Below are 11,806 nucleotides of genomic sequence, written 5' to 3' on the forward strand. Positions count from 1 at the left end.
AAAAAAAAAAGGAAACGGGAATATGGGAAGAGGAAATTACGATGTTGTGAGGGAGGGGAATAAGGAGGAGAAGAGGAAGGGAAAAACTGGGAAATTCCACGTTAAAATAATTCAAGTGTTTAATGTCTAGACATTATTATTAGTTTTTTTTTTTTTTTTGTTAATAAATCAATTTTTCCGTTTTTTCCGTTTTTTTTTTTTTTTTAATTTTCACTTCCGGTTTGAGTTTTTTTTTTTTAAATTCTGAAATAAAATTTCAATCGGTGGAAAATGAAGGGAAAGAAGAAGGGGAAGGAGTGCAGAAAATTCGTTTCGAATCCTAATTAAATTTTACGTTTACATTTAATTGTGAAGTTTTTTTTTTGTTTTCGTTTTAATAATAATAATAATAATAATCAAATGTGAGAAAGTTAATTTCGTTTAGGAAAAGGGGAGCGGGGAGGGGAGGAGGTACACTAGAAAGATAAAAAGCGTAAAAAATTCCCTGAAGGATTTCGTCACGGGTGCCAACATTTTTTTTTTTTTTTTAACTTTTCGTTAAAAATTTTTTTAGGAAAAGTAGGGGGGGAGAAGAGGACCGTACATTGACGTCAAATTTTTAAAATTTTTTTCTTCTCCCCTTAAAACTCGAACGAAAATTGATGTCGTTACTCTTTTCCCCCTCCCTCAAAAAAAAAGAGAGATGGAAACGTCGATGTGTGTGTGAATGCGTGCGCGTCGTTTCTTTGAATTTTTTTTTTGTTTTTCCAGGAGTTGATAAGAAAATTTTTCCAGGCAAACATAAATTTTTTTTTGGAGAAAAAAGAAAAAAAAAAATTTTGCGACGAGTTTTTTTTTTGTTTTGTGAAAGGGATAAAATAAAAGCAGAAGAAAAGAAAAAAATTAATTTAAAGGGGAGATAACAAGTTGTTTGAAACACAAGCAGAAGAAATTTGTTTTCTATTTCAATGCTACACAAAATGACTATTAGTTTACCCGTAAATTTCATCATTTTTCTCTCTTTCTCTCTCTCTCGTCCTCTCTTACGCATCCTCTCTCTCTGTCTCTCTCTCTAAGAAAAACAATTCAAAACATGTAAAATTTTGATTGAAGGTTAAAATCCAGTTTTTTTTTTAAAAAAAAAAAATATATCGTTGAGAAAAAAAATTTCAAGTGGAAAAAAAAAGTAAAAAAAGGAAAAATTGCTGATTTTTCTTTTTTTTCTTCTTTTCTTCTTTTTTCCTTTTATTTTTTCCTCTTTTTTTTTTGGAAAATAATAAAAAGGTAAAGAAAACACACACACAAAAAAAAAAGAAAATATCGATTTTATATGATTGCCTGCTATCGAGAACAAAGGTTAAATAAATAAAAGAAAAAAATCTTTTTTTCTTTTTCTTTTTTTTTTTTACTTTAAAAATTTTGTTATTTCCGGTTCCGTTCAAGTGAATTAAACGTTAAAATGTATCTTTTTTATTTTTGTTCCTTGTCTCGTTCGTGTTTTCTTTCTCTCTCTGTCGGTTTTTTTTTTTTTTTATACATCATTTAAAATTTTTCGGATTCTTATGGGAAATAAAATAGAATTAAAGTGGAATTAGATAAAATTAGTAGTGGTGGTGGTGGTGGTAGTGGTAGTAGTAGTAGTGCATCATTCTAATCAATCATTCATGTCGTGTCATTTACACGATTTCTCTTGTCGTGGTCCGGAAATATATTTTCATTCTTTTTTTTTTGTTATTATCGATAAAATTTTCGTAATGAATAAATATTTATTATTATTATTATTCCTGTTATCGTCGTCGCTGCTGTCATAGTAAAAATCGTTAAAACTAGTAAAAAGAGAGAGAAAGAGAGAGGGAGAGAGAAAGAGGAAAGAACTTTGAAGCGGCCAGTCATTCCATCATTGTATGTACAAAAGAAAACTGATTTATTGTGTTGCGTGGTCGACCTTAATTAAGTTATCGATCAATGTCTTTAATTAATTATAAAACCGCTGAAGCTAAACGTTGTTGCTGTTGCTGCTGCTGTTGCCTTTGTAGTTATTTAAAATATTAAATAAAATTATTAGAAATTGTTTGGGGGTAAAATTCGAAAGGTTTTAACGGTAAAAGTAGAAAGTAAAATTTTACAAGAGTCATCGACGACAACTTTTCAATTCCGATTATGAAAAGGAAGAAATGAAAAAGAGAAGAAGAGATAGAGAAAGAGAGAGATAGAGAGAAAGATGAAAAGTACGCGTTTGAAAATTTTCCCTCTTATAAATCACAAGGGAAAGAGAGAGAGACAGAAAAAGAGAATCATCCCTTTTGTGCCTGCCAGGCTGGTTGCCTCCTTACTTATCATTTTCTTTCTCTCTCGTTTAATTTTCCTCCCCTATTTCTATCTCTCTCTCTTTAGTTTTTAACTTGGTTTCGGTATACGTATGTAGTTCTTTTATTCTATGGAAAACTAACGAAAATTTATTATGTATTTATTTAAGTGCAAAGATAGACCCTCAGTTAAAGAAAGGAAGGAAGGAAGGAAGGAAATACATTGCGAAGGGTTTGCAATTATAAATAAAATTGCGTGCGAATGAGGGTTAAACTTTAAATGGAGAGATGAGAGAGAGAGAGAGAGAGATGATAATACGAAGGGTAAATGATAATAGGTAAGAGAGAGAGAAAGATCTAAATCTAAATCTTTAATCTCTCTCTCTCTTTCATTAAGTTTTTTTCTAAATTTTTTTTTCTTTTGACAAAAAGATTTTGTCCAGATTAAAACATAAATTTTTTTTTTTTTTTTTACTACGTTCGGTTGGCAACACTGGAACGTTTTATCAACGCGTAATTATTTTTATAAGCGTGTATTAATTTTTGTTTGTTTGTTTTTTAATATTTCGTTCGTTTGTTTTCCAGCCAAAAAAAATTTTATAAAAATTTTTTGATTTTAAATTTTGATTTTCACTCTTTTCGCCACCATTTTTTTTTCTTTTTCGTCTTGATTTATTTTTTTATCGTCGGCGATTAAAAATTTTCTAATCGCACGACGATATAATTTCCCTACTCAAACGATTAAAATTTGTTTTGTAAAACTAGAAAAATAATAATAATAAAAAAGTCTGGAAATATTTTTTATTATCGAAGAATTTAAACGAAATAATTTTCTTTCATCGATTGAATAATAATAAAATAAATAAATATATATATATATATATATATATATATATATATATATATATATATATATTTATGAATTTTTCTTCTGCCACGAAATTTTCTTCCTGTCCTTTTTTTTTTATTTATTTTCTATGAAAAATGATTCTTGTCAGTCGATATAACAACAACAACAACAACAACCTCAGTGGAAATTAATATCTAAAAAAAAAAAAAAAGCAAAATTTGATTTTTCCCATTGGAATTTTTGTCTTTTTTATTATTATTATTATTATTATTATTTCGTTATCGTTTTATTCTCTCTATCTCTCTCTTTGTCTGTCTGTCTCTGTCTCTTTTCCTCTGTTATTTTATCGCTTTTTTTTGCTCTCCAAAGTCTTTCCCGTATTATTACTATTATTATTCATAAATTAATATGACAGAGAGAAAGAGAGCGAAAGAAAAAAATAATTTTTTTTTTATTTCTCCAGACGAATCATTGATTTGTTTTTTTTTGTTTGTCTGTTTGTTTGTTTGTTTGCTTCTGGAAAATTAAAAAAAAAAAAATTTTAATTTAATGGTTTCTTTCGTATGCTTTTGTCAATCCGTAATCGTTTTTTTTTTAAAAACAAATATTCTAATTATACAAAGAGAGACAGAGAGAGAGAAAGAAAAAAAGATGCGATAAAAAGAGAAAAAAAATAAAAAGTTAAACATGAAAATGATAATAATAATAATAATAATAATATACGTGTTTATTAATTAAATTAAAATTCCGACCCGAAATCCGGAAAATTTTATTATTATTAAGCTCTCAAAACAAGGTTTTTTTTTTATTTAATTTTTACTCAAAATTTTTTAATGAATTTGTTCTTTTATTATTATTATTATTATTATTATTATTATTATTAAATTGTTGTTCAGAAAACAAAAAAAAAAGTGACATGAAAAAGTGTTCAATTATTTTTAGATTAATTTTTTTTTCGTCGAAATTTTTATCGAAGGAATTGGAAAAAAAAAACAACATGGTTGACGAATTTATGATGAAATGTAATTAATCAAAAAAAAAAAAAAAGGATTGTTTGTTTTAAACTCGCACAAACACACCCTTAAAACGAGAGAGAGAGAGAGAGAGAGAGAGAGAGAGAGAGAGAGAGAGAGGAATAAGGAGGATGAGGGAGGTGTGGAAAAATTTGTTTTTAAACAGAAACCGGAAAAGGAAAGGGGGAAGAAATATTATAAAAACGTTCGTACAAAACAATCGAATCAAAACCATTCACGATTTCATTTTTTTTTTTTTTGCTTTTTTTGAACGTGGTAGAAGAAGAAAAAGAAAAAAAAAGAGAATTGAAAAGAAAACTAAAAAAAAAGAAAGAGATAGATATTGTAGTTTAGTTATGGTCAAAAGTTCGACTGGAATCAAAGTAACCTTTTTCAAATAAATTGATAGATAGATAGATATTCAGATCGCGTTTTATCTTTTTTTTTTTTTTTTTTAGCCTTTCACCATCATATTTTTTCCATAGAAAAAAGAAAAGAGAAGGAAAGAAGGGGGGAGAGAGAAATAAAAAAGAAGAAAAAGAAAAGAAAAGAAAAAAAAATAAAATTTAAATTCTTTTCCTTTTGGCAACACAAAAAAAAAATGGTTTCATTTCTTTATTTTCTTTCCTTCTTCCTTCCTTCCATTTCTCCACTCTCTCTCTCTCTCTTTTTGTATTCACTCATCTTTCTTTTTCATTTTTTTTTCCAAAAAAAAAAAAAAATAATCGTATTCTCGTCGTCGTCGTTTATTTGCCTTAAAAGAAGATAATAAATACGTTTAAGAAAAGCAAATGTGTCAAATTAATTTTTTTTTTTTTTATCGACTTTCCTTTTCAAAATGTTTTTATTTGTCACCGTAACAAAAAAAAAAAAACTCATATTATCAATACAATTTACTCACAACGTGACGGAAACAGAAAAAGGAAAAAAACAGCAAAAAGCAATAACGGAAAATGTGGGGAGAGAGAGAGAAAAAAAAAAGAAACTCCCCCCTCAAAAAAAAAAAAAAAACGAATTATTCGTTATTTGAATTTTTTTTTTTTCCTTCCTTTATACCCAAAACAAATTTATTATTATTATTATTATCATTATTATTATTATTATCATTATTATTATTATTAATATTTATTTTTCGGTTGTTTGAAAACAATTCAAATGAATTTTAGTTAGTAAATATTTTGTCGGGTTCGTTGGTTCGTTGGTTGGTTGGTTGGTTGGTTGGCAGTCATTAAAATTGCCATTTCGATTCACAAAGTTTTCCCGCGTTCAAAATTAAACCGCAAATAAAGTTTCGAAGGTTAGGGAGGAAGGGAGGGAGAGAGGGAGAGAGGGACGCCTTTGGGACATTAGAGAAACTGAAACGTATAGTTAATGGTGGCAATAAATGACGATGGTGGTGTTTTGACTAAATTTATAAATATATATATATATATTTATTTGAGTGCACGTACGAGCGAACGCATGCACGCACGTACGAACGCTTGCACGAGCGCGTAGTCGTGATTAAATTTCATTTTGTATTTCCCGCTCTCCCGCCCCTTCCTCCCATCCCCACCTCCCCTCTCTCCCTCTCCCGCATTTTTTTAGTTTTCGAATCGAATTCGTCTCGCCGAAACAATTTTTTTTTTTCGGGAGATATTTGTTTCATGCGTTTCGTAAATCGGGAATAATTTTTATGGATTTATTTGTTTCAGACATGCTACGAAATGGAACGGTACCTAAAAGATGAGCCAAAGCTTCAGTCGTACAAAAAACTACCGACGGAATTAGATTCGTGGAATATAATAGGTCCACCGGGCGTTATGGCAACGAGTTGGGAAGTAACAAAAGTCGAAGTCGTGGATCCATTGTTACAATTGGACGAATTACGTTTGAAAGATAAAAATGTAGATAATGTTGTTAGTAGTAGTGGTATGGGTTCGGGAAGCAGCGGGTGTAGTCGTATTTCGTGGGACACTTCCCTTAGTTGTGCCGTAGTCGTTAAACAAGAGCCGACGGATCGCGACGAAGATGAAGAATACGAGGATCTTTTCGAAACGACACACATAAATGTTAAAACCGAACCCGGGGAAGGACAGACGATGTTGACTCCTCCGTCCAGCCCTGAAAGTGGTCAGCACAGCAGTAGCAGTAGCAGTAGTCAAGATTTAAATCTCATAACTCGTCGCGCTTTTCTTCAGCTTACAAATTCTCCGTGCGTGACGCATCTTATTTCAGTAACGCAGGGTCATTTTTCCCCGACATCAACAACAAATCCTAGTTTAAATAATAATAATAATAATAATAATAATAGTAGTAGTGGTGGTGGTAGTGGTGGTAGTAGTAGTAATAGTACGCGTCACAGGCACGATCATTCGCCGGATTCAAAAAGGCGGATACACAAATGCCAGTTCCTGGGATGCAAAAAAGTTTATACAAAAAGTTCTCACCTAAAGGCTCATCAAAGAACTCACACAGGTAAGATTTTTATATTATTTTTATTTCTCTCCCTCTCCCCCTCTCTCCATTTCCTCCCTCCTTTTTCCTGTCGTCTGATAACTTCCCATATTGAATTGATTTTAATCATAATTCAAGGTTTTTTGTAAAACGTTTTTCCGACGTTTGTTTTTCGTTCGATTAATTTAAACAACGTTTGTTTGTTTGTTTGTTTGTTTATTAACTTTTTTATTTAAAAAAAAAAAAAAAAAAAAGTTTTTTTTAATTAAAACTTGATATTTCCTATCGGAAAAAGAAAAACAAAAAAAATTAGTAGTAATAATAATAATAATGATATGAAAAATCGTTACGTGAAAATAATAAGAACGGAAAAAAAGCAGAAGAAAAAAGAAAAAATGGTGCGGTTTTAACGTTTTCCCCTTGTTTACTATCACACTTCCTCTTAATTTTTTGAAAAACAAAAAAAAAAAATATTTGACTTTTGACGGTGTATACAATAAAGGTTTTGTTTTGTCGAAAACGTGTCAGGAGATATAAGAAAATCGAGAACGATATGACTCCGCCCCTCCCCCCGTTAAATACTCAAAAATTAATTTTTAAATGTAAAAATCGTATCGTTGCTGCCCCTCCCCCCCCGTTTGTATACAACGCATTGAAACTTGGTTTAATGTCAACAGAAAAAAAAAAAAAAAAAAAAAAAATATTTTTTAATTTATCTTAAAGGCAACAAATCGATTTTTTTTTTGCGCGAAAGAAACGAATTTATTTGATTGCTGGGGGGGGGGGGGGGGGGGAAAAAAATATTTTAGAAAATAATTTTTTTTTTTTTGTTTGATTTTAAAAAAAAAATTTTTTTTTTTTTTTTTTTTTTTTTTTTTTTTTTTTTTGTAAAAGAATTTTTTCGTTAAATTTATTTTTTTTATATGGGGGGAGGAGAGATGGGAGAGGAAAGGGGAGGTGGCAAACGGGGCGGGGCGGGAAAGTAGGGGGGAGCCGGACGTAACGACAGAAATTTGGCGTCATTTTAACTTTTTTTTTTTTTCTTTCGCTTTTAACAATGGATCGAATCGAAAAAAAATTATTTTCTGGTTTTGATAGTTTCAATAGTTTTCTTATATATAATAAGAAAAAAAAAATTTTTTTTTTTTAGGCGCGTTTAACTTTTTTTTTTTCTTTGCGCGCGGAAAAAAAAATTTTTTTTTTATTTTTATTTTTTCTCCAGCATCGGCGACGCTTTTTCCATTGGAAATTTTTTTATTATTATTAAAAATATGGAGAAAAAAAGTAACTTTTTATGGTTTTCTCCAGTTTCTTTCTCTCTTTTTTGACTTTTCGACCTCAAAAATTCCAGTAATTTTAAATTCTATGGAACGTATGGAACAAGTTTTGGAAAACTTTAAACTCCGTCGTCAATCTTACGTACACACACACATTTTAACGTTAAACATTAAAAAAAAAAAAAATTTTCTTCAAAAAATGAATCTCGCCATTGCATGATTCCAAAACACATTCCAGGACATTTTCCTTTTTCTCTCTCTCTCACTTTTCATCTTTTTCTCCTTTTTCTTAAGGAAATAAAATATCCAGGCGAATATTCGCACACATATCCAGGAGGGTTTTTAAAATTTAAAATGCCGTATCATCGTCAAATCACGTCATCATTATTATTGCTTATTATAATTTCATTTTTTTTTCTTTTACTCCCTCCTCCTTTTTCCCTTCTTCCCTCCCGTTTCCCAGTCGTTAAAATAAAATTATTATTATTATTATTATTATCATGACATTCGTGAGAAACGTAGATATAGTTTGATTTCTTTTCATTTTAAATTCTAATAGAATTTTCTTTGGAGAAAGAACAAAACGCGAGAGAATTTCTTAAATAAAATAAAACTTAGTTACTGGAGAAGAGAGAAAATTGTTTTTGGAATAAAACGTAAAAAGGACTGGAGAAGAAGGTGAGTGGGGGAAAGAACGGGGGGGGGGGGAATTGTCGTTTATGAAAACTACGAACGAAAATAATTAAAACGTTTTAATGTTTTCACAACGTTAATAATAATAATAATAATGATATTTTCAAAACGCATATATATATGGAGAAAAATCTCTGGAAAATTTTATTCGGGTGTCGAATCGATTAATTTTTTTTTCGTTACTGGATCGGGGTATGGGGAGAGCGGGGAGAGAAAATGGTGGAAGCGATGGGGGGTGAAAAATGAATAAAATGAGTAAAGGGAAATTTTCGTCTGGAAAAGTAAAATGGAAAGGTTAATGTAAAAGGTTAAGAGAGAGTGGCGGCGGGGTGGGGAGGGAAGGAGATGAAGGGATTCTGGAACAGGATACGGGTAAGGGATCTTATATAGAATGTATGGTAAAATGTATGACTTCAATTTAAAGTTTTCGTGTCAAGTTTTGAAAAGTTTTTCGAGTCTGTCGGTTCCCTTTTTTTTCAGGTTCTTTTCCCCCTTTTCTCTTCCTTCCACCCTCTCCTTCCCCCTTTTCTCCATTTTCTTGTTTTATAGAGTTTTTTTTTTTTTTTTAAAGTAAACCAAGAGTTCTCCTTCTAAGAAATTAAACGGGTTTCCATTAAAAAAATGAAAGAAAAAAAAAAAGTATTCGTTTCAGAATTTTTTTTTTCTTCCCTTTTATTCTTTCCAGGATATCCCTTCCAGGTTTTTTTTTTACATCCCTTTTACATCGTTTTCATCTCGCCCGCATTTAAAAAAAAAAAAAAAAAACCATTGAAAGGTGTGGGAAAATTTCATATTCGGCTTTTATTTTTCAAAAAAAATAACTTTTTGAAAAGTTTTAATATTTTAAACTTGTTGTTTTCTTGCCACATCCGCGCACGCACCCACCCGTTCACCCGTTCGCTCACTCACGCACGCACGCTCAAGCACACGAACGAACGAACGCAATTTTCCCTTACTCTTTGAACATAAAAAAAAAAAATAAAACTTTTTGTAAACTTTTTCTTCTTAATTTTAACCTTCGATAAAAGTTTTCATAAAAGAAAAAAAAATGATTACGAGTGTTAATAATGATAATAATAATAATAATAATAATCGACAGCTCGTTTTTCATGCTGTTGTTGTTGTTGCCATTTTAATCGGTTAAAAAACCGTTTAAAAAAATTTTTTTTCTTTTTTATCTTATTCGATTTATCTTCTGCTTTTTATTTTTTTTTTGTTTTCTGTTTATCTTTTGTTTGTTTTTCCAGGTAATTTTTTTTGAAAAAATGTGATAAAAAATTTTTAATTTTTTTTAATAATTACGCGCGAAAATTTATCGATGGTTTTTGATGACGGGGAGCTTTTTATAGCGTTCCAGGGAAAAACCGGAAAAGGAAAGAAAGGGAAAGAAAAAAAAGTTTTTAAAAATTTGACCAGAGTGTTAAGTTCAAAAATGGATTTCGCTTTTCGGGGTTTAAAATTAATACCAATTAACGATTCAAAGGATTAACCGCGGGCAATTTCTATCCTTTTTTTTTTAATTTCTCTCTCTCTCTCTTTTTCGTAGTAACTTAAATAATGGATCGATATAAAAAAAAAACGGATCATTTTTAGATGAAATGAAAAACGATGTGTTTGCGCTATCAAATCCCTTTTCTCACTCGAAAAAAAAAAATTTTTTTAATTTCGCGACGTGGTTCTAACGAATTTCTCGGACGAAAAAGTGGTAGAAGAAACAAAATGAAGGAAAATAAAAAGGTGAATAAAGATTGTAAAAAAGAGAGAGAGAGAAAAAAAAGAAAAGAAGGGAACAATTATTAATTTTCTGTAGAATTTCTGATTTATTTTTTAACCGTTTCCAATTACCCCAACATTGTTTTCTATAACAAGGTGAAAAGCAATATTTTCCGGTTTTGTTTTTAGGGGAGGTGCGGGAAATTTTTTAAAATTAAGAATGAAATAAGCTTATAGAATTACAAGGTGGTTGTTGTTGTTGTTGTCGTTCCCACTCTTTTTCCTGTTGTTGTTTGTTTTTTTTTTTTATTTTAATTTTTCCATCAATTTCTTGTAATTATTTGGGGAGTTTTTGTTATTTTATTCGGTGCTGACGTTGTCGACGTATACGTGAAAAGTTCACAGCATCAATGAGTTTAGCGATAATAATAATAATAATAGGAAAAACATTTAGAAAGAAAATAATGGAGAAAGACGCGAGAATTTTATTGTATTCGGACGACGAAAATATTCAGGTACGAAAACGATAAAATCGGTAGCGGTGGTAGTTTTGGGTGGCGTTTGTAAGAATTTCCGGGGGGGGGAAAGGAACCAAATGATTTAGCATTCCCGAGGGATGACGATGATGATGATGATGAAATGAAATTCAAAAGGTTTTGGAATTTACAATATAATCTTTGAATTTTCGTTTTAAGTTGAAAAGTGGTGTCTCGTGATCGATTGCATTTGAAATTCGATGACAAGAGAATTTTCGAAAAGGAAAATTGACGTCACGTTTTATGAGAAGAAAATTTTATGATTGGGAAGGAAGAGAGGAAACCGGAAGAAAGAAGAAGTTTTACTTGGTAAAGGGGGAGGAGAGGGTAAAAGTAGGAGGAGTAGTAGGAGTACCCACCGAATAAGAAATTTAAACGAAGTAGAAAATTTTATGTCAATTAATTTTTGAAATCAACAACAAACAACTAACTTTTTTTTTGTTTCGTTTTAATTTCTTGTTTGTTTTGTTTGTTTCCTTTTTTTTGTTTTCTTCTGCTTTCTTTAACGGATTAAAATCATCTGTAAGTGAATCGATCCGAAACTGAGTCCGTAGTATATTTTACATTTCGGTTTGATTCTTTCTCAGACGGAGTGAGAATATAAAATGAAACATTTTATTACTTAATTATTTTGTTGACTTTGTTGCGTTTGTTTGTTTGTTTTTTTATTGTTGTTGTTGTTTCTCTCGCTGTTTTTACTCCAATTAAAAAAATTTATTTTAATGTATAAACACAAATGTTAAACATATCATTTTATCGTGACAAAAACAAAATGTATTCAGTGTCAACGTGATGTCTTTCACTTATTTAAAAAACAAACAAAAAAATTATTTATTTGCATTAATAATAATCGAACTGTATACGATAATTTACGTCACGTGACTTATGGAAAAATGTTTACATAACATTTCGTTGTATATTCGAAACGACTATGATGATGATAATAATAGTTTAAAGCTTTTAGATTGTTGAACATAATAAAAAATCCATGTTTTTCACTGTT

The 11,806-nt window shown here is 30.0% G+C and overlaps 1 protein-coding gene across 1 annotated transcript; it reads left to right on the top strand.

Moving 5' to 3' along the window:
- Positions 1 to 5,854: 5,854 nt before the first annotated feature.
- Phum_PHUM484340 (uncharacterized protein) lies at positions 5,855 to 6,609 on the top strand (the record flags this gene model as incomplete). Its single annotated transcript, XM_002430427.1, has 2 exons — positions 5,855 to 6,346; positions 6,493 to 6,609. 2 exons carry the CDS (start codon positions 5,855 to 5,857, stop codon positions 6,607 to 6,609), a joined length of 609 nt encoding a protein of 202 aa, XP_002430472.1.
- Positions 6,610 to 11,806: the final 5,197 nt, after the last annotated feature.

This window comes from Pediculus humanus, genomic scaffold (genome assembly GCF_000006295.1).
Source record: "Pediculus humanus corporis 1103172108256 genomic scaffold, whole genome shotgun sequence".
In the NCBI taxonomy this organism is placed as follows: Eukaryota; Metazoa; Arthropoda; class Insecta; order Psocodea; family Pediculidae; genus Pediculus; species Pediculus humanus.